This window comes from Mandrillus leucophaeus, unplaced genomic scaffold (genome assembly GCF_000951045.1).
Source record: "Mandrillus leucophaeus isolate KB7577 unplaced genomic scaffold, Mleu.le_1.0 Scaffold64, whole genome shotgun sequence".
NCBI classification, from domain to species: Eukaryota; Metazoa; Chordata; class Mammalia; order Primates; family Cercopithecidae; genus Mandrillus; species Mandrillus leucophaeus.
The window spans coordinates 4,083,642-4,106,270 of NW_012106919.1; the positions used below are offsets into that span (position 1 = coordinate 4,083,642).

Sequence of the window (22,629 nt, forward strand, 5' to 3'; positions counted from 1 at the left end):
AAAAAAAAAAAAAGGAAAACTAAAAAAAAACATTGTATCTGGAAGCCCAACCTATACAACAGAAAACTAAGAACTGCTCTTAGTAAAGGGAGGCTGAAGCATCTAGAACTCCTGACAACGCCCCCTTCAATGACATGTAAGACACACCACACCTGGGAAACTATTGCTTTAGATTGTCTTGACCAACACAATCCAACAGTACTTTATGTGATGATGGAAATGGTCTATATCTGTACTGTTCAACATGGTAGCCACTAGTAGCTATTGAGCATTTGGTGGTCAAGGAACTAATTTTTAAATTTTATTTAATCTTAATTAACTGTAAATAACTACATACTACACAGTACTGTTCTAGACTCTACCCCTGGATTACCCACAAGATCATGGATCTGAACTACACTCTATTGGCTGTTTGCAAAACTATGCTTGATGGCAGTAGCCTACATTAAGGGATAAGACAGCCTAAAGCACCTGGACCACGTCACTGTTAGGTTACTAGTGATTTTTACATTAAACAAGCCTCTTTGAGGATCCATGGGAAAATTTCCTTCTAGCAGCAATATAATTCTGCTTCTTCTGAGCAACTTAACTGCTTTCAGCATACAGATACTGAATCTTTCAGTTGGCTACTTTCCTTTTCACAACAGTGACCAAATTGTAGTCCACCTTTAGAAAGTCATTGGAGCTTCATGCACAATCACATAATATGCTCATTCCTAAATTTGTTTTATTTCCTTTACCCTTATTTTTTTGGTCTCACTTAAGCCTATTTTTCATTAATTTTATCTTGCTCTACTATATGCATTTTCATAAGATGTTTTAAATACTCTTTGGTTTGAGGTAAGGCATACAGAAAAATGAACAAATTTCTTATAAGAAAGAAATGATTTCTAGAAATTCAACAAACATTTATTAGATGCACGCCACCAAGTGTGGGCATTTTATTAAGTACTGCTATTACTTTTAGACAATAAAAATGGGAAGTACAACAGGTTAGGAAAAGAACACTTGAATTCAGTTTTGGACCAATCTGCTTTTGAGAGCAGACATCTTCACATGGACAGGAAATAAGCCAAGACTCAAGTCTTTAGGCAGAACACTTAAGTTGCATTTACTGTGTGCCAGGCACTATTCTGAGTGATTTGCATATTTATTAAAACTGTAATCTTCACAACAACTCTATGAGGTAGGTATTATTATTTAAATAGAGCTAGGTTTCAATCCAGGTAGAATTCCTATTCTTAACCATTATATTACTCTGTTTAAGAACACTGTGCTAAGAAAAAGGAGCTTTGGGTTTTTGGTCCCGGCTCTGCTACTAATAACAATCCTGACTCCAAAACCTAACAAACCACCTTCTGAACTCTTTCTGATTCTGCAAAATAAGAATATTGTACTAGAATTTTTATGGTCCAATCTAGCTTTGAAACTTTATCGTTCTATGGACAAAGTCTATCTTTATGTTCCTTTGCTTTGTTTTCATCTTTATGTACTCCCTATTTACTTTTTTCTATGATTGTTTTTTATTTTTAATTTTTTATGGAGACAGAATCTTGCTCTGTTGATGAGGCTGGAGTGCAGCAGTGCAGTGGAGTGAGCATGCCTCGACCTCCTGAGCTCACGTGATCCTCCAACCTCTGCCTCCCGAGTAGCTGCCACCATGTGTGACTAATTTTTTTATTTTTATTTTTGTAGAGAAAGGGTCTTGCTCTGTTGCCCAAGCTGGTCTCCAACTCCTGGGCTCAAAGTGATCCTCCCGCCTTGGCATCCCAGGCACTGACATTCCAGGTGTGAGCCACTGTGCCTGGCCCATCTTTTCCATTACATAGTGAAAGATGTTTCTTGGAGATGTTTTCCTCTCTGAAATTCCTTTGTGATCTCCAATTACAACAACTCTGGTTCCGAGTTGTTCCCAGTAGCAAGCTTCACTTATGTATTATCAAACATTATAGTAACAGTATATTATGCAAAATAAATTCCAGTATTAACTTTCAGTAATTACCCTAGATTCTCAATGTCAAACAACCTAAAACCAACTCTTCCTGTAATTAAAAAGCTCTATCTTCCCTAGTGTGTTAACCTCATTTCCCTATAAAGCTTCAGAACACAAAGATCATCCTTTCAGAGAAAACAATGCTCCTAGTACCTGTAGAGGTTAATATCCGCAAATGACTTGCTATTATTGATGGCAAATACACAGAGGAAGCCTTCGCCTGTCCTCATGTATTGGTCTCTCATGGCACTGTACTCTTCTTGTCCAGCTGTATCCAGTATGTCCAACAAACAGGTTTCACCATCTATAACCACCTGTTTTCTGTAAGAATCCTGCGGGTGTGGAGGGTAAGGGAAGGAGGGAGGTTCAATTTTTATTAAAAACCACAGGGAATGCAATTCTATTGTCAAGGTCAAATAAGCCTCTAACTATTCAAGCCCATTTCTGCCTATCTGGTTTGTCCCTCAAATTGCTAATATAAAATCACAAACAAAAAGTATCCAATATCACCCTATGTAAAAGAAAACCCACCAAAGTCTATATGCCTGCAGAAAATAAAGATGGTCACTCTGTTCCTGGAAAAGATTAAAAAAACACGGTAACTCAAATGACAACTCTACTGCAGCCAGGAGGCTACAGATTAGGTAGCTAGTGTATTTCACTAAGCTATGAACTGTACTATTTTATTTGTGCTGTTTATTTTACTCTAAGAAATCTAAACATACCTTCACCAATTATAACCTGGCCGTATATACATCATTTGTGTTTATGACTAAATAAACAAATACCTTTTGTTTCAGAGAAGGTTATAACACTAAATATTTTTTTTCTCATGACAGACGTACCTTTGGGAAATATTCCTGAATCAAATTCTTAAAGGTTCCAAACAAGGTATAGTTATGATTAATTTCTCAGGAAGACAGACAGGCATAGATCATATAAAAAAAAAACTTTCATTTTGGTTTTATGGCAACAGGCCCTTACTTGTATTTTAATGTCATCACACTTGGAGAAGTCTCTGGAATATTGGAAGTGCTCTATGCAGTTATCTGGGTGGTAGCTACATGACTATATAAAAACGCAAAAAGCACTGGGTTCTAGACATAAAATTTATGAATTTTACTTATGTAAATTGCTCAATAAATCAAACATTTAAAAATATTTAATTAAAATATTAAACATTTCATGTAAAATATTAAAGCTGTTAAGCTGGAAATAAAGATTTTGCCAAGGGTTAGCAACCAATTTTTTTAGTTAGTTTGCATCAATTAAACACTAGTAGTCAGATGGTAGGGAGGCCAGGTGTTGATTAAAATAATCTCTAAAGTTAGGCATTTCTAAACTGAACAAAATTACAAAACCATTTGTTTATTTATCTATTTATTTATTCATTTATTTTTTGAGAAAGAGTCTCCCTGTGTCGCCCAGGCTGAAGGGCTGTGGCGTGATCTCGGCTCACTGCACCCTCTGCCTCCGGTTCAAGCGATTCTCCTGCCTCAGCCTCCTGAGTAGCTGAGATTACAGGTGCGTGCCACCACACCCAGCTAATTTTTGTATTTTTAGTAGAGATGGGGTTTCACCATGTTGATCAGGCTGGTCTTGAACTCCTGACGTCGTGATCTGCCCGCCTCCGCCTCCCAAAGTGCTGGGATTACAGGCGTGAGCCACCGTGTCCGGCAAAACCCTTTATTTAAAGAGCCTTAGATGCCACTTACTGAAGACAATCTGTACCATGAACCCTCACAATACAATCCAATCTCTAAGTACCATTACATAGTACTTTACCATTCATAAATAACTTAAATATATTAACTTTCCATAACATCCCTGTGTGGTAGGCAGGACAAGTTTATGATAATACATGAGGAAAATGAGGTTGAGAGAGATTCATTTGCTCAATATCACACAACTAAACAAACTGCAAACAGGGACCAAAATCCTAGGCATAAAGACTAAAAATCTCAAGTTCTTGCTACTCCAATCATCTGGTCTCAGCTGCTTCAACTAGCTAATAAATAAATACTGAAGAACACTCAGATCTCTGAATCCTTTATCTCCATCCTATTATCTCCCATACAGTCTCGCTACTATGGCCTGTGTTTCTCATATAATAGAGCTGTCATATATGAAGAAACTCACGAATGAACTCAACACTGAGTTTGCAAGTTTACAGAACTGTTAAAAACTGGACGTTTTAGAAACTTCAGCAGCTAATAAAAATGAACTGTTCTCTATAAACACGTTAAGCTTATTGCATAACTGAATGTAGTACCCAAAATAACTTTTACTTTCTCTCCTCTTATTCCTTTAATAAAGAATATAAGTAAAGATGATCTGACAAGTGAGAGACAGGGTCAGGTCAGCGGGCTACCACTGGGCCTCACCTCTATGGTGGGATCATATTCATCTACAAAGTGGTTCTGGATTAGCTGGATTGTCAGTGCGCTTTTCCCAACACCACCTGCTCCAACCACCACCAGTTTGTACTCAGTCATTTCACACCAGCAAGAACCTGTTGGAAACCAGTAATCAGGGTTAATCGGCGAGCACCACAGCTAAAGTACTTTAAAGCTTTCTATAATCAATGGAAATGAAAACCCTAGCGTGACCTGCCATTTGGTTCTTAAAGTGACTCGGGAACGCAAAAACACCGGACCAATATCGACATCACATTTCTGGAGTACAGTTTTCTAGCAACCCCCACCCTTGGCTATTTTTCAACAGTCCTCGGGCCCCGCCCTCGCCTAAGCAATGGAAATCCCCCTTCCTATTACTCCCCGAAGCCTTCTCAGCTTTAGCGGGAAGCCTCCAGGCCGCAACTCCTTCCCATTCTCCCTTCTGTCTCCAAAGATCTCCCCACGTAGGCACCAAATGGAAGGACCCCCGCCCAAGGCCTTTGTCTCCAGCTGGTAGATTCTGCTCGATTTCTGGCATCAGTGAAATGCCTGAACATTCCACAGCCCAAAGCCAAACACTATGCATGCGAGAAACTTACCTCAAGCTCCACTGCCTCTGCTTTGGACAGATTCAGGACCACAGCAGGGAAAATTGTTGGAGACCCCGGAACCGCCATGAACAGCCCCCACCAGGGAGCGGCACTTCCGGCCCCGCCCGCTACGTAATCAGTCGGCGCCCCAGGCGCCTGTGTCCCCGCCCCGGCCACGTGGGCCTCCGAACCAGGAGTCATGCGGCAGGCCGCACCCAGACCCGCCCCTCCCACACGGGACGTTTCAATAATGAAAGCGCTAGGTGCTAGTGTCTCAAAAATCAGTAAAACTTTATTCGCTTCCATTCTTTCGCCATTAACAGAAAACTGGAGAAAGCAAAAGTGTTTTGTGTTTACAAAGATAAACGGCCTCTTTACCCAGAGATCAAAACCTCAAACGACAAGGGGGAAGATAAAACCGCCCTCCCCCACATCCCCTGAGCTGACCCTTGTCATCTTAGACAAAGCCTTCAGTCCACTGGCCAGGGACCCTGTATATGGCCAATTCAAGAAGAGGGCCAAGAAATCAGACCCATCCATTCCCGTGATATAAAGTTGAACAGAAGCTACACCAAGGGTCAAGTGTCTGTATTTTACAGGACACAGTAACCAGGCGGCTACTTATTAAAAAAACAAGATTCATTTCAGGCACAACTTTTTTATTTTTATTTTTTTGTTTTGTTTTTAAATCAGTAAAAGAAACCGGGTCCTAGAAGCTGCAGTGATCTAAGCAGCAGCAAGTTTGTGCATTCATTTTTTTGTTTTTGTTTAAATATGTTTAAATTATCACACTGCTGGCACTCCTCATTTGCATGAAATTCTGCACCATACTTACTAATTGTAGTAAAGTTACCCCCCAACCCACGAAAAAAAACCTACTCTGTAAGATAATTTTCACTGAAATATAACCAAACTTACTTTAAGTGGATTGTGACAAGATTATAAATGATATGAAAAATAACATTTTAAAATTTGGCCATCAACTTTAAGAAATGGTTTGCCTATACAAATCTTTGTAATTTTTAAAAGATAATATATTCTACCCTCATATGGTCCTCAGAATTAAAGCATAATGAACAGGAAGAAAAAGAAAAAGAATGCAACTGAGTGCTAAGGCAGAACATCTTGCCAGAAGTAATTAATGAAGGTAGAGTATATAATGAAAAGTGCAGAATTTCATAGGGCCAACAAGATAACAGTCTATATTTTTCACTTAACACAGGCGAAGTGGATTTTGCAATTACCAGTTGCGTTAAATGCACCAAATAAAGCTCCTAAAATTGATACTATAAGGCGCCACCTTAAGTTTTCCAGGCTGCAACTGTGCATTATTTTAAAATGGTTTTCTTAAATTTATTTATTTTTTTAAACATAACACGAGGAAGGTGTTAAAACTGGTGTAATAGCTCAATAGAATAAGTATTTCAGATTTCGGGAGGGATGAAGAAGGAGATATTCAGAACCCTTCACCAGATTCCCCCCAACTTGATCATAGCGGATTAATGATGTGCTTTGTGGATGTGGTTAGTCAATGACACCAGCTTGACGGATCTTTCTTTCTGCACCAAACCCCTGTGGGGGGGAAAAAAAAACCCTGCAGTTAATGATTTGAGTGCACAACAATCACGGTACATTCACTATTCCGAAATGAAACTACAAAAGCATTATTTTTAATCATCTTATGTACTACTAATTCTTTTCTAGAGAAGAAAATCCACAGTAAGCCCTCCTGACCCATTACCTAAACTATCTTCAGAGCATCAAGAAAAGAAATGTGCTTCTTACTGTAAGCAACCATTAGGTTACGGGCTGAACCAATGTGTAGAAAGTCCTAACTAATTATAAGCAATATGCAAGTCTCCCTGCTTCATTTCCTGACCTATAGTTTAAATAGGACCACATATTATATGTAGGTCTATCAGTTGGCCTCCCCCAAGCCTTGTATGCCCTCATACCATTGAGTTATCTGGTCCCCTTGGCTGACGAAGAACCATTAGGCGAGGAGCACTGGCATCATCCAGAGTGATGTTCTTCAAGCGATTGACCAACCGATCAGGTCGAGGAGCTGCAACAGCCTTGGGGCCCTCACTGTAATGAAGTCAAAAGACGAGAAGAAACCACACTTGGTAGGCAGACAGCAAGCACTTGCAAAGGAGTGTGTTTTCCACCTAACTGCCCAAATGACTCACTTTTAATGACGGGACTCTTGCCTCATCTACCTAGCTAGAAAGACAAGATAGACAAGTTTGTTTACGTATTATTATCCCCAACTCAAGGTTCCAGCTTAATAGGAATGGAAGGAATCATTTGCAGACCCTAGACTTGAATGCAATCGGAATGACCCGTTCCACAGATGCATAAAAAACAAGGTAGCAGATGTGGTAGCTAACACCTGTAATCCTAGTGCTTTGAGAGGACAGGGCAGGAGGAACACTTGAGCCCAGAAGTTTGAGACCAACCTGGGCAAAATAGTGGGACCATGTCTCCACAAAAAATAAAAGTGGCTGGGTGTGGTGGCGCATGCTTGTAGTCCCAGCTACTCAGGAAGCTGATGTGGGAGAATTGCTTAGGCCCAGGGGGTTGAGGCTGCAATGAGTTGTGATAGCGCCACTGCACTACAGCCTGGGTAAGAGTCAGACTGTGAGACTGTGTCTCTGGGCGGCAGAGAAGCAAAGCGGCATTATGAATCAGGATGACTAAAGTATTAGAATTTTAAGTAGCATATAACCTAGAAATGACTTAATGGAAGGAAAGGAATTTGGCAAAAATTTTAAAAAACATATACTACACAATCTTTTTGTATTAGACTAGAAGTAGGAAGTAAATAAAAAGTGGCAAAAGGGCAAAAAACAAGGCACAGAAAAGTAAAGAAATGTGATAAAACAGAGACTACAGAAGTTGAGACACTCCAGGGTAGTTACTAATCAAACCACAACAACTCACCAGACTCGCCAAACATTACAGGCGCTGCACTTGCCAGTGCGCTGATTAAGAATCACTGAGAACTCCACCTCATCTCCTGCCTGTAGCTCAATGCCATCCTGAACTTCTTTCACATGGAAAAAGAGCTTCTTGCGATCTCCTACTTCAACGTTAATGAAGCCAAACTGGAAAAAAAAAAAAAAAAAAAAAAGTAGGTAAAAAAGAGAGGACATGCCACACCTCACTCTGAGTGAAGCACAATGCCTGCCCCTATATAAAAGGATGTATAAAACATGATATTAATGTTGATACTCCAGTCCAGCTGCCTGTGGCAAAACCTGTCAGGGAAGAAATGTATCTTTGAAAGTGCCATTCACTATATCACAAACTTGAACCAAACAAATAAAAGTTGCCTTGTTCCTTCATACATTATGAACTAAGCTTTTTGATTTAAGCAAACTCATCAGGAAGTTGTTACTTCAACATACATATTGTTTGGATCCCCTCTAGAATTAAGCTGGGTTATAGCAGTATATGAAGCAGCCATACAAAATGTTGTTATTCTCTGTACTGATGACGAAAAACATTATGAGGACTCAGATTTCCCTGAGATCTCAGTAGTAAGACTAAGTTTGTTTGCCCTAAGCTTATTTTTTAAGTACTTTCGAACACGGTTTCTGTGTCTGTGTGATATGCAAAAGCAGCTCTAAGCAAAAGTGTACAAAACCATACAGTCCTTCTATTCTGGAAATCTCACCCCAAACTTATTTTCCCCATTGCGTAATGTTAGTTACCAATACCAATCTTACTTTCTCATTGCTAATATAGTCACTTTTTTCTTTGTGTAGTTTTCTGTTTTTATTACGCTACCTCAAATGACTGAAAAAAGGTAAAGTAGAAATACAAAAACGAATGAATGTTGATGATTTCCCCTTGGCTGAAAAAATTTGAAGGTTCTGGTTACCAACTCATAGAAGGATCAAATTCAGATACAGAGATGCTGGCACTTACCTGATCTTTCACACATTCCACTGTGGCCCTACGCAGGGGTGTGATGTTGTAAGCCATAGTTTGTGCATTTTGGCCCAGGACACACAATTGGAACTTGACGCTCTCCCCTTTCTGCAGGCAATCCCCTTTGTTGGCCATCCCAACGATGCCAAATGGATAGACCTCACCTTTCATATCGCCTGTAAAACAGGTACAAAGTTTAAAAGTTACTATTTCACAACAGTCCTCTGCTGATGATCCTAGAAAGTTTACATAGTTGCTAAAAATGTGTTATGTTACCTAAAATATATATATATATCTATTTTTAGTACTCAGAAGTTTCACCTTAAAGCTTAAATGAAATTCCAAATGTTAAATACTACCATGGAACCAAATGAGAATGTCACAGCTCATCAGTACTTTATTAGCTGATGAACAATTTTAAACTGCATTTATAAATTAAAAAAAAAACACAAAAAAACAAAAAACTGTCATTTACAATCCCATTACCTAAATTTTAAGCACTATGGGTTGCTAATAATATTCACAGGACTATCTTCTTCTCAAGTTCACAATATGAGCCAACCAGCCAAAAATATTTTTGTCCCATACTCAATCGGCCAGTAAACAACTAGGCAGGCATAGGCAAAAACAATTTAGATAAACCTGACACCCCATCTCCTTTTTTTTGTTCCAATTCTGGTTCCCTCATAGGTTCCTTTTTCCAGATCAGAGATCAAAAACCATTTTCCTAAAGGGCCAGATAGTATATGTTTTAGGTTTGCAAGTCATCCTAACCAACTCTGTTGTTGTAGTGAGAAAGCAACGAAAAACAGTATGTAAACAGATGGTTGTGGCTGTGATCACAAAAAAAAGCCACCATGTATGCTGAGCCCTGCCCTACAGTATAAAGTTGCCAGGAGCCCAGTGCAGGCTACAGATAAAAACTATGCCAAAGAATTCAGCTGCCTAACAATTCAGCATCCAGGCAAATGTACTTGCTCTGCCGCCCAGACTGGAGTGCAGTGGCGATCATGGCTCACTGCAGCCTTGATTTCCTGGGCTCAGGTGAGCCTCCTACCACAGCTCCTGAGTCACTGGGACTACAGGCATGCACCATGACTAATTTTTTGTAGAGACAGGTTTTTGCCATGTTGCCCAGGCTGGTCTCAAATTCCTGGGCTCAAGTGATCTGCCTTCCTTTGGCATCCCAAAGTGGTGGGTTTACAGGTATGAGCCACCACACTTGGCCTTTTTTTTTTTTTTTTTTGAGACAGAGTCATGCTCTGTTGCCCAGGCTAGAGTTCAGTGGCATGATTCAGCTCACTGCAACTTCTGCCTCCCAGGTTCAAGGGATTCTCCTGCCTCAGCCTCCGAAGTAGCTGGGATTATAGGCACCCACCACCATACGTGGCTAATTTTTGTATTTTTGGTGGAGACGGGGTTTCACCATGTTGGACAGGCTGGTCTCGAACTCCTGACCTTCAGGTGATCCGCCTGCCTTGGCTTCCCAAAGTGCTGGGATTACAGGTGTGAGCCCCTACTCTCGGCTCCAGCTGACTTTTTATTTTAAATACAGCAACCAAAAAACTTTGAGGAGATAATCCGAAGAGATCAAGTCATGAGGAACAGTGATTAGAGGAAGCTGGTCTGACCTCATGCAATATCAATAATTACCACTTATGATGCACATACTGATTCATACTTTATAGAACCTTCTAAGGCTGAAGGTATTACCATTTTAAAGATGAAGAAACTGAGCTAATAAGATTTATTTGTCCAAGATTATAATGCTAGAACAGTGTCCAGATCTATGTCTGCCCAACTTTAAAAGTCTTAGTATAAGTTACAGTTGTGTTACTGAATAAAAGAGCTAGTGCTTACCAAGTGGGAAAATGTAATCTGTCTAGTCCCAGGCTTAGAGATGCCTAAACAAAACCCTTGCTTTGGACTATATCCCACAGCCAGTGCTGAAGAATGAGTGGACTGGGAAGTGGGGATGCAAAAGGAAGTAAAAGCAGCATGTTAGGAAGAGGTGGAAAGGCAATTTGATATCATATCATGAGTTATAGTAGTAGTCTATACTCCCATGGCCTTTTCAGGGGTGTGCTGTCATGGCATTTGTTTAAAAATTCATATTTAGAGGTGGGGGAATAGTGGTTTTATGTAAAACAGAAATTCTAAGAATCCCATGTGGTAAAGGAATAGGTTATCAAGGTTCATTTCCTTCTCCCAAATGACCTGCTATTCACCACTTTATGTTCGCTGACTCTTAGATGATGCAAGGACTTTATTTTCTTTGTAAACCAAGCCATCATCTTTGGCTGGAATACTCAAGCCTTCTCATCTACTCCACCATCATGTAACTCTGCTATCCTAATCATCTACAGAGTTCTCTCCTATTTCTATCGTGTATTTATTTTATGCATACAGATCACACAAAGTTGGTCTTTCTGATGGTGACTGCTGGAGAAACAGTTGCACTGAACTCTGGGAAATCTTGAAGATAGCAGGGAGAAAAAACAAGGAAGTAGAGAATGAAAGGAACCCTGACCTAGAAACGAGAAATAGGATCCTCATAGAACTCTAGCTATTAAGAAACAGATTATGCACGTATGTGTAGTCTGGTGGGGGTGGGGGCAGAACAGTAAACTTTTACAGGAAGCAAAAATACAGAACTGAATGGTTACCGATCTAAATACTAGTGAAGGAACTGAATATTTGATTATCATAACACTCAACATTAAATGTTTTGGTATCAGATTTTGTTCTTAGGTCTATCTCAATATAACTCATAGTTGCTCATGTATCAGTCATGTGCTCACAAAGCAGTCATGTTTTCACTACTTAAATCCAGACTGACCTCATTTTCAAAGGGTATGAAAATAAGCAAGCATGAGAGAGGTCACTTTTCCTTAATTCAGTTTTAACCTAAAAACAACTGCAATGAGCACGGTATTTTAAAACTTTATAGGTGCTCATCTGAAGTTATGGCAAATTTCTAACAGCCTGATAGTGATGATCCTTACCCTCCTCCACAATCTCAATCATTCCTTGGTACTCAGTCTGTGTTGGATCAACACTCCTCAGGGGGCGAATTACTTTGCCAGAGTAAATGGTGGGATCAGCTTCCTCAGTAATGCCGTTCACTGCAAAACAAAGGCATGTGCATCTTTCAATTTTATTTCATCTCTACGGTACAGAAAGACAAACAAGCAACAAATAACACAGATGTTAACAGGGTAGCTTGGCTGCCTGCTATTGAAATGGGGTAGGGAACCCGAAGCCAAGTTCTATTTTTCAAAACAGCTGTTGGACTTTAAATACTTCTAAACTACCAAAATGCCTGCTTTTCCTAAATAGAATTGTTTAAATAAAATTTTTTAAGGAATTAAGAAGTATTCCATAAATAAAACATGCCTTGATCTCTTACTTTTTCCAGGTGACCCTATGTCACTTTTTAAGAAGCCTTTCCTGGTCTCCAAAATGCAAATCCCAATACTTATATACTGTCCTGATTCATCCTTATTACATGTATTACTGTCTTTCTAAACATCATATACAGTATTTTACTCCTCGTCTGCCCCAACTGGGACTGTCTGCCCCCAGTTCCACCAAAAAATAAGGTCAATGAATGCAGGGATGTATCTGATTTCTTCACTGCTGTATCCCCAGTGTCTAAAACATAACACACACTTAAGAGTTTAGATGAGAGCCAGAAATAAGCTGCAGGTCTTTTAAAGTCAGAGATCCTAAATTACAATTAATTTTCTTCACTTCCCATTATTTTTCACATTTAGATTCATTCCTCTTCAAAACAGTCTTCTAGGGAAATGCTTCTCTTCCCTACTCCATGGAGATGTATACGTATGACGTTATTTTTGGTTTTGTGAGACAGTCTTGCTCCATCACCCAGGTTGGAGGGCAGTGGTAGGATCATGGCTCACTGCAGTCTCAACCTACCAGCACAGGTGACCCTCGCACCTCAGCTTCTCAATAACTGTGACTACAGGCATCCACTACCCACAGCTGACTATCTTGGGGTTATTTTTTTAAAAGACAATGAATTGAAAATATAAAGCAAATTACCTAAAATATCTAGGCCAGTCCTTCTCAAACTTCAGTGTATACCAGAATCACGTAAAGGACTTATTAAAACAGAATGCCCACCCACAGAATTTCAGTAGGTATGGGACAGGGTCAGAGAATATATATTTCTAATAAGTAACCAGGTGATGCTGCTGTTTTAGGGAATCGCACATGAGAATGACTGATGGAGAATAATTAGGCCTCATCTCCTTCTACTACTCCATCCTTTATCTCCCACTTAAAAGCACAGGCTGAATGAGAAGTCACAATTTATTACCTGAGTGTGTTTTGTTCACTTTTTCTGCACTGACTTTGTTGCCTTTGCCTTTGGACAAGCTATACTCGACCATGTCCCCCAGTTCCAGGCTATCAACATCACCAGAGAACTCACTAAGGAGAAAGGAAATGACATTTAACTAAACATTACCATAAACATCAACAGTAACAGGCAGCCTTTATTTTACAGTAACAGTCATGGCATGGCATGCTTATTCATGTTAGACACCATTTTAAGTACTTTCTATGTCTTGACTCATTTAATCCTTTATCCCTATGAAGAGGTAACATTATCCCTAACTTCAGGATAATAAAACAAAAATACCAAGAAGTTATTTGGTAAAAATTACACAGGTATAAAGTGGCAGGGCCTGGACTCAAACGCTGAACCATCTGGTTCTAAGAGCCCCCTTTTTTTTTTTTTTTTTGAGAGAGTCTCACTCTGTTGCCCAGGCTGGAGTACAGTGGTGCAATCTCAGCTTACTGCAACCTCTGCCTCCGAGGATCAAGTGGTCCTCCACATTGGCCTCCTGAGTTGGTGAGACTAAAGGCATGCACCACCATTTGTTTTAAGATGGAGTCTTGCTCAGTCGCCCAGGTAATTTTTGTACTTTTTGTAGAGATGGAGTTTCACCGTGTTGCCCAGGCTGGCCTCGAACTCCTGGAATCAAGGGATCCACCTGCCTCAGCCCCCAAAGTGCTGGGATTATAGGCATGAGCCACCACACCCAGTCAGACCCCCTACTCTTAACCACTATATTATACACCAAATGGCCAACCTTATGGTACCAACACATAAAACAAGAAGGCACAGGCCTACTTCTTTTGGCCACGTGCTCTGTATATAGAGATCAGTGATTAACTTCAGTTTATATCATGGCATAATTCTACAAATACGAAATCTGGGCCTCAACAAGTATAATCAATCAATACTAAATGTTTTTTATTGCAACAGCAAAGAATGGATGGTAAGCTAGCTGTAAGTTCCTGAAAGTCACACCTTACCTGTAATGGAAAAAGATTTCCTTATCATGATTGGCTGTTTCAATAAATCCAAAATTATCCTTCAGAGTTGCCACATAACCCAAGAGCCTCTTTGAGTTAGAATTACGACCTAAAAGTCGCACACAAGTTGCAACCTGCTGTCCAGGCCTCTGTTTGTCACTAATACTAAATTCAACCTGTGAAAATTAAGGGTGCTCATTAACACCATATCACTTCCACACCAATGTCCTTAACTCAGAAAACAAGACTTATAACTCCCCCAGCGCATGCTTTTCATTCCAAATATCCTTTGTAATTACTCCAGTGGAATTGATTTTCACCAAAACATTTACGTCTCATCCCATTTTTCACAAAGGATCAAAGTTTTGTCTTTCAGTCTGTATTTCTTATAGATTCTTAATTTCTTTAGAGGGCTATCCAAAAACCAAACATAGTAAGTATGAGAAATAAAAAATGAACAGCAATGTAAAATCTTTGGTGTGCTTTTACTTTGATAATGTTTCAGTAGTAACTGTTTTAACTTTCTTACCAATAACAACTTTATTTAAGCATGTTTCATCTGACGTTTAAACAGCTAGATTAACAAGGCTGTGATTAACAAAGAGCTTGACAGACACTGTTTTAATAAGCTGCTTTCAAATAGGAAGATAATGTATTTCTCTTAAACACAAAATACACTTCAGCAAAACTTGACAAAATCTGAAGAACCATCCTGCAGGATTTATGATTAAGATGACAACTCTTAACCCTCTCTCGAATAAGCAGAATTATCTTGCCTTATCTCCTATTTGAGGAGAAGTAGATCCTTCCACATCCTTGGCTTGAAAAGCAATAGTCAGTTTCACCCCACAGTCATCATAAGCAATAATGCCATCCTCAGCCTCCTAAAGAGATACAGTCAAAAATAGAATGAAAACAATCTCAAGAACAAAAACCAATAAAAGCAACTACAGTTCTTACAGATTCTTGAGCCAAAGGACTGATACAGCTGTAAAAATGTCTTATTCCAGGGTTTTCTAATAACAGATTATTCATATGAATAAAAGGTAGTCTTGCCTTAAGACTAGCTCAGTCTGCTGTAATTTTTAATTGTCTTTCAATCTTAAGAATCTAATTTTTGCTATTGAGGAGAAAAAAGCTTACTGAAAATGTTTAATACACCTACGCTCCTCATAGCCAATCAGAAATTAAACTGGGCATGTTACTTCCAACGAAGCAGAAATTCTATAGGGCAAGAAGCTTTAGTATTTTCTAAAGAAGCTGCCGAAGTATCCTCTTTTAGTAGCACACAGCACCTTGCACGGTATTTAATATGTAATGTCAATCATTATACTTAATGCAGAAGAATTTGGTATATGATCTAGTACAGTTCAAGCACTTGATATAAAGTAGGTGATTAAAAATTATGACATACCAGTATTTCAACAATTGTTTTAATACCAGACTTCAAGGAGAAGCAACATTTCAATCGTCTTACATGCAAGAATGATTAACTCTTAAAAAAGTCTAAGTGCTGGTCTGAAGGTAGAGAGTTATCTTGATTATTCAGTCCGTTACAGATCGAACTTCCTTGTTCTACTCTTTCCCCCCTTCTCACTACTGCACTTGACTAAAAAAATAAAAAACAATAAAATTCTAAGAAAGTTCAGGTGTGTCATATTGAATCATACACGTGAAGTAACGACAGTGTACAGCAACTACATAAATTATACTGATTTTATGGTTTCAACATTTCTATGGAGATAATGCCCACATCCCTACTCTAGCCCTGACTTCCTTCCTCAACTCCAGTCCTCATTACAAACTATGACATATTCAAAACCACTTCATTTTCCTCTACCAATCACACTCCTTCCATAACTGTTATAGATTTACTGACCACTTACAACATTACCAGGTATTATGTATTATCAAATTAATCTTGTACAAAAGTATCTCCATAGTTTCTCTTTTCCCTCATTTTACAAATTGGGAAAATCTGAGGAATTAAGTAAACCTTACCAAGGTTACAAAACCCAGCACAAAATAATCCAGAGGATTTGAGTTTGGTTAAGAACAATGTCAGTGAATTCAGGTCTGACTCCAAAGTCATCAACTTTTCCACAACCAAACTCAAAAGTTTACTGTTCACCTTTTGCTCTTAACTCATCAACTTCGACATCCAGTCAAGAGCTGACAATATACTATACATCAAATATATTAGAGATAGGAGAATCCCTGCCCTGAGGGAGTCCACTGCAGCAGAGAGATTCATAAACTGGTAAATGTTATATACTGTAAGAAGCACGATGACAGAGGATTTACTCGCTAGGGTGTTGTTGGACTAACAAAAAAAACCAAAAAACAAAAACGGCAGGGAGAGTCTCACACAAAAGCTCTCTTCATCAAGCCAGTTTTGCCAGACACATTTGGGAAGCAGAGCTATTAAAAATAACCCCAACTGAAGTTATTTTTATTTTTGTTAACAGTATCATCTGTCACATGTGAAATTCCTATTATGAGCTAGGTATTTTGAGGGCTTTTTAAACTATTACACAATCATTTTTGAAACTTAAAAACTGAAGCTCAGAGGTAAAATAATTTCCCAAGCTACAGTAAGTGATAAGCAAGATACTAGCCTTGCTCTTTCTGCCTAATAGTAATTATTAAATTACAACATGACTGACTTTCCAGTATCTCTTATGTACCTTCACTTGTCTATAGCCACTATCTCTGTGCCTAGTTCAAGGACTACCTTAACTACCCGAGTAATTTCATAGTAATCCTTTTCATCTTTTGTCTTTCTCCATCCCATCTAGGCTTCATATTGCTGCCATTACTCTCCCAAAGCACATACCTAATGTCATTATCTAAAAGAGATCTTTTCCTTTAAGTACAGAACAAGGTCTAAATTTTTTTTTTTAATTTTTGGAGACGGAGTCTCGCTCAGTCGCCCAGGCAGGAGTGCAGTGGCAGAATCTCAGCTCACTGCAAGCTCCGCCTCCCGGGTTCACGCCATTCTCCTGCCTCAGCCTCCCAAGTAGCTGGGATTACAGGCACGCACCACTGCGCCTGGTTAATTTTTGTATTTTTAGTAGAGACAGGGTTTTACCGTGTTAGCCAGGATGGTCTCGATCTCCTGACCTCGTCATCCACCCATCTCAGCCTCCTAAAGTGCTGGGATTACAGGCATGAGCCACCGTGCCCGTCAACAAGGTCTAAATTCTTTAGAGAAGCAATCAACACCCTCTCAGTCTAGCTGGATCCTGATTTTTCATCCTTATTCCTCCTAACCTCCCTCACCAACAAAAACCCATACACAAAACCCCCCAAAAAATTCCTGTCAGACTAGTTACTCATTGCTTCCTAAAGAAACCCTGAATTTTTCTCATCTGTACTTTTACTCTGTGAATAATGCTCTTTCCTGTCTCCATCTATTAGTGAAACCATCCCATACCCTACCAGTTAATTTTCACCAGAGCACTATCGCTGACCTTCAATAGCAATATTTTATATTCTGTATGAATTACTTGTTTCTATAAAACTCTCTCAATTTGTTATTAACTTGAAAGGCGAATTCATCTCAGACATCTTTATATTTCCTGTTCAGGGGATTTTTCAATAAATGAAGTTTAAATGTGTGAACTGAGGATACCCAACTTTGAAAGTTTTAAATTGCCTGTAAGACAGTACTATCATTTTATATAATTGGTTCTCTACCTGGAGTGAGTTTGCCTCCCAGGGGACATTTGGCAATGTCTGGAGACATTTTTGGCTGTCGTAGTGGGAGGTAGGGAAAAGGGATTAGAACACCAACTTCCAGTGGGTAGAGGCCAGAGATGCTGCTAAACATCCCATTCCCCACAGTAAAGAAACATTCATCCCAAAATGTCAATAATCCTGAGGTTAAGAAACCTTACTTTGTTTAGTTCACTGTTAATATGACAGAGGATTCTGAAAGAGACAAACTCTGCTCATTCTATGTGCTCCATTAACTATGTGCTGTTAAAGCAGAAGAGGAATAAAGAGCTACAAAAATAATTTGGATTACGCAAAACCTACCTTCTCTTTGCCTTTATTTGGGCTAGTGGTTTTAGGGTTGGAAAAAGTGGCTTCTTTTTCTACCGTGCCCAGAAAACGGTGATCTGAATGGGAATGAAACGAAACCGTGCCCTTGGGAAGTTTTTTAATCCTAATAGCATGATTTCTTTGAGCAGAGAGCATATCCTAAAAAATGATAAAACAAAATTAACTTTCAATTGAAAAAGAAAGCATCAAGAAACACCTCCCAAGTTTTCTCAAAAACAACTCACAGGAACCACAGTAAACTCTACTTCATCTGCAATATGGAGCTGGTTCCCATCCAGAATTTCACTGAAGTGGAAGAACATACGAACATCACGATCCACACATTTGATGAAACCAAAACCATCTCTCATGGCAGCAATCACACCCTGAAACCCAAATAATATTTTCACTGGCTGTGAAATTTGTCAAGTAAGGCAACATTCAACTTTACAACCACCATCAAGTTAAATTCATCAGGAATTTTCTCTGATGTGACACAAATATTGTATTCACATTAGAACTGTTCTCACTTAAGTACAAACACATTGCTTTCAACAAAGTAACCTGAGCAATTTTCTAAGACTCCCCAGTTGCTACTTCCTGGCAAATATGCACTAGAAAAAATCACCACATTTGAACGTAAACACATGAACACAATGTATTTCATAAAAGCCCACACCTAATGACAATATAATTTCCAGAAACTTCACTAATTTAGAGACCATAATTCCAAAGTAGACAAAGGCAATTCTCTAGTTTCTACCTCAAAAATTGCATGAGTTTAGGCCCAGGAAAGAGTTAAAATTACATCTGAAGAATAAAACATACAAAATCTTTTCTCCTGTTTTTTTTTTTCCTTCTTACTAAATTATCAGCTTTGTAAGGGCTATTGTATCAACAGTACCTGGAACATGGTAGGTACTCATGTTTAATGAGACAATGAACACAAATTATCAATCTGCTATTGTATTACATACTACATATTTGCTCTCTGCAGAAGTAATTCTGTAAGTTTTAAATATGACCTAAACAATATTCTGACATTTAATCCTTGCTGTGTCCTGATGGTAGCCAAGTTATATTTTCCATACTGTAAAGCAAAACAGATCTTGCCTTTGAAAATGTTAAAAAAAAAAAAAAAATCACGCATTCAGACTTACAAACTTTTAAAGTTAAATACACTATGTCAAATACAATCAGTTCTTCAAAGGCAAAGGATCAAAAAAAACTCAAGAAACTTAAATTTTCATTCAATGTACCCAGTTCCGACAACACTGAGTTACAGTGTAGATGGTATGATCCCAAACATAACTAAATGTAAATTATGTCTGAGAAAGTGAATTCATAAAACATGTTTGGGAAATAATTCTGGTTGGTATAATGCCACTCCCAGACACAAACTCTTTAAAAACAATTTGCAAAGTTCTGCCAAAATGAAACCTTTTTGACTCTGGTTTAATTGCGAGCTTGTCCAAACTGTGGCCTAGGACAGCTCTGAACATGGCCCAACACTACAAATTCTTAAACCTTCTTAAAACATGAGATGTTTTTGCGATTATTTTTTTGAGACAGAGTCTCCCTCTGTCACCCACGTTGGAGGGCAATGGCATAGTCTTGGCTCACTGCAACCTCTGCCTCCCGGGTTCAAGCAATTCTCCTGTCTCAGTCTCCTGAGTAGTCAGGATTACAGGCGCCCACCACCACACCTGGCTGACTTTTTCTATTTTTGGTAGAGATGGGGTTTTACCATGTTGGCCAGGCTGGTCTTGAACTCCTGACTTCAAGTGATCACCTGCCTCGGCCTCCCAAAGTGCTGGGATTACAGGTGTGAGCCACCACGCCTAAGATTTTTTTTTTTTTAAAAGCTCATCAGCTATCATTGGTGTTAAGTGTATTTTATGTGTGATCTAGTGTCTAGATCATGGGTGTCCAATCTTTCGGCTTCCCTGGACCACATTGGAGAATTGTGTTTCCTATAAACAGAAACCATCACTGATTAAATGTCTTAGGAAATAGTTTGGGAAAATCTACTTTCTACAATGATGAACTTGAATTTTCTTACTCTTCATATTAAGGGCCAGAGAATCACTGACTCTAACAATACCTTAGTAATCCTGTCCAGATTTCCATTCAAAAATTTTTTCACATATATTTCCAAGATAACTGCCAGAGATAACCCAGACTAATCAAATGTGTATGATTCTTAATCACCTTAACAAGGTAAATGCCCATTAGGGTCATTTAACTTAAAAACATTTTTAATTTAGTAGTATAAACTTGAATGTAACATTGGCTTTCACATATTAGATACACATCCAGGAATATCCAACACTTACCATTTCTCGGGCTTCATTAGTGAACTGAAATGTATTTGACAGAACTTCTATATTGGTTGCTCGTTCTAATTTGTCACGTCGGTCTGTTGAAATATTAAACCTAACATGGTCACCTTCCAGCAGGGTCACCTTGGATTTCGTATCTTTGTCTCCAAAGGGAAGTTCTTTAGGGATCACAAAGTCAACTTTGATGCGTCCTGGCAATGGGTCATTCTGATGAGAAGGAAAAACGATTTTAGCTGGAGATTTCTCATCCTTCCTAGTTCTAAGTCAAACAAGAAGAACACATAGTAAACCCATGTTATTTTTAACATAGTTTCCTGAAGCAAAAAAAGGTGTTGACAACATAAGTCCAATGTGAAAGCTTCATGGTCTATGGTCACATGAGTCAACCATAAAATTACAACACTGCTATTAAGACCCTGTACTCTGGTACCAAAAAATTTTATTTAAGGAATTTTCCCAGCAATGACACCATTTGTGTCTTCAGCTTCCCCACAAATAAACTGGAGGGGTGGGGCAGGGGCAGAAGAGGGAACAAATGTACACTTGAACTGCAGTCTAATCCAATCAGGTGCTTTCCAATTTAATTAGCATTTTCTTCTTTGGTCTTTTCTCATCACCCAGTAAAAAAAAAAAAAATACATATTTGGCTGGGTGAGGTGGCTCATGCCTGTAATCCCAGCACTTTGGGAGGCCGAGGTAGGTGCATCACAAGGTCAAGAGATCGAGACCATCCTTGCCAACAGGGTGAAACCCCGTCTCTACTAAAAAAAAACAAAAATTAGCTGTGCGTGGTGGCGCGTGCCTGGAGTCAACTCCTGAGGCAGGAGAATCGCTTGAACCCGGGAGGTGGAGATTGCAGTGAGTTGAGGCTGTAACGAGCTGAGATCGCGCCACTGCACTCCAGACTGGCGACAGAGCAAGACTCTGTCTCCAAAAAAAAAAAAACAAAAAAAACAAAAAAAACTACAAAACACCAAAAACCATATTATGGGATGTAAATCTGGTTTCTCTTTTAGTTTAACTATACATAACAAGAGGTACTTAGTTGTTCCACTATCATGTTAACTGAGTAAGATAAAATTTCAGTATACCATACCATATTATTCTATTACTACTGAGGCGAAATAGGACTCTCCTGGAAAAGGTTATTTACCTGGTTTTTACTGGGTACTTTTGGGATAACTTTGGTTACAGTTCCTTCAAAATGTTCAATGCTGATATCTTCAAAAATGACTGTTCCTTGAGGCAATAGTCTGACATCTGTTGCAACTTCTTTACCCTAAATCAGAAGGGGTTGGAGGTGGTGGGGGCACAGGGGAAGGAAGAATCACATAATTTTAAGTGTTTCTTAAAAACATAAACCACCGCTGATCTTAAAAGTCCAAAGATCAAGTTAACTATCTTACATTTCTGTCCTTGATTGTGAATTCCACATCATCACCAGGCTGTAAGGTTTCTAAGTCACCCTTAAATTCACTATAGTGAAAGAATATCTCTTTTACAACATCACCTCTTTCAATAAAGCCAAATGCCTCCTGAAGCAAAACAAAAAACCAAGAACATTATTACCACTCTATACAAATTTAGGATTACAACTTAAAACCAATAATTTTTGTAAAATTATACTGTAGTCACAATAGTATAATTTGGTACAATCTAATATTATCAATTAAACAGCCAATTTTAAAGAATACAATGCATTAGCAACCAAGGAATTTTAAGAGACTACTTTTGAGGCTAACAGTGAAATATTTTTAAAGGGTAAAGATAAAAAAGAAAAAAAAAAAAAAGGCTGGAGTTTGAAGTACAACACTTCAAATGGCCAAAGAAAAACTCAAGATTCTCAAATTTAATACTTACCTTCATGGCACAAACTACTCCCTGACAGCGGGCTTGTTTCTTTTTCAACAGCATAATGTTGCGAGCACTTACAGCACCAGTACTAGAAAAAAAATAATTGCAGGGAGGAGGAATGAAAC

At 38.8% G+C, this 22,629-nt stretch overlaps 2 protein-coding genes across 8 annotated transcripts in view; both read right to left on the minus strand.

Moving 5' to 3' along the window:
- Positions 1-5,701, minus strand: part of NRAS (neuroblastoma RAS viral (v-ras) oncogene homolog) — a 12,783-nt gene extending 7,082 nt beyond the window's left edge. The window contains exons 1-3 of one of the 2 annotated variants that reach the window (XM_012000810.1): positions 4,989-5,701; positions 4,378-4,505; positions 2,147-2,325 (exon numbers count right to left, since the gene is read on the minus strand). In XM_012000810.1, the coding sequence (XP_011856200.1) occupies positions 2,147-2,325; positions 4,378-4,488 (290 nt within the window). In that variant the 5' untranslated portion in view covers positions 4,489-4,505; positions 4,989-5,701. Of the gene's footprint in view, positions 1-2,146; positions 2,326-4,377; positions 4,506-4,984 lie in introns of both variants that reach the window. The other variant, XM_012000809.1, reaches the window with a different exon arrangement.
- The window catches only part of CSDE1 (cold shock domain containing E1, RNA-binding), a 40,024-nt gene continuing 23,016 nt past the window's right edge, over positions 5,622-22,629 (minus strand). For all 6 annotated transcript variants that reach the window (XM_012000807.1, XM_012000805.1, XM_012000808.1 and 3 more), the window contains 14 exons: positions 22,511-22,592; positions 22,057-22,185; positions 21,804-21,929; positions 20,645-20,857; positions 18,554-18,694; positions 18,303-18,467; positions 15,038-15,145; positions 14,262-14,437; positions 13,258-13,370; positions 11,921-12,040; positions 8,913-9,091; positions 7,923-8,086; positions 6,935-7,067; positions 5,622-6,551 (listed from right to left, as the gene is read on the minus strand). In XM_012000807.1, the coding sequence (XP_011856197.1) occupies positions 6,504-6,551; positions 6,935-7,067; positions 7,923-8,086; positions 8,913-9,091; positions 11,921-12,040; positions 13,258-13,370; positions 14,262-14,437; positions 15,038-15,145; positions 18,303-18,467; positions 18,554-18,694; positions 20,645-20,857; positions 21,804-21,929; positions 22,057-22,185; positions 22,511-22,592 (1,897 nt within the window). In that variant the 3' untranslated portion in view covers positions 5,622-6,503. The remainder of the gene's footprint in view (positions 6,552-6,934; positions 7,068-7,922; positions 8,087-8,912; positions 9,092-11,920; positions 12,041-13,257; positions 13,371-14,261; positions 14,438-15,037; positions 15,146-18,302; positions 18,468-18,553; positions 18,695-20,644; positions 20,858-21,803; positions 21,930-22,056; positions 22,186-22,510; positions 22,593-22,629) is intronic.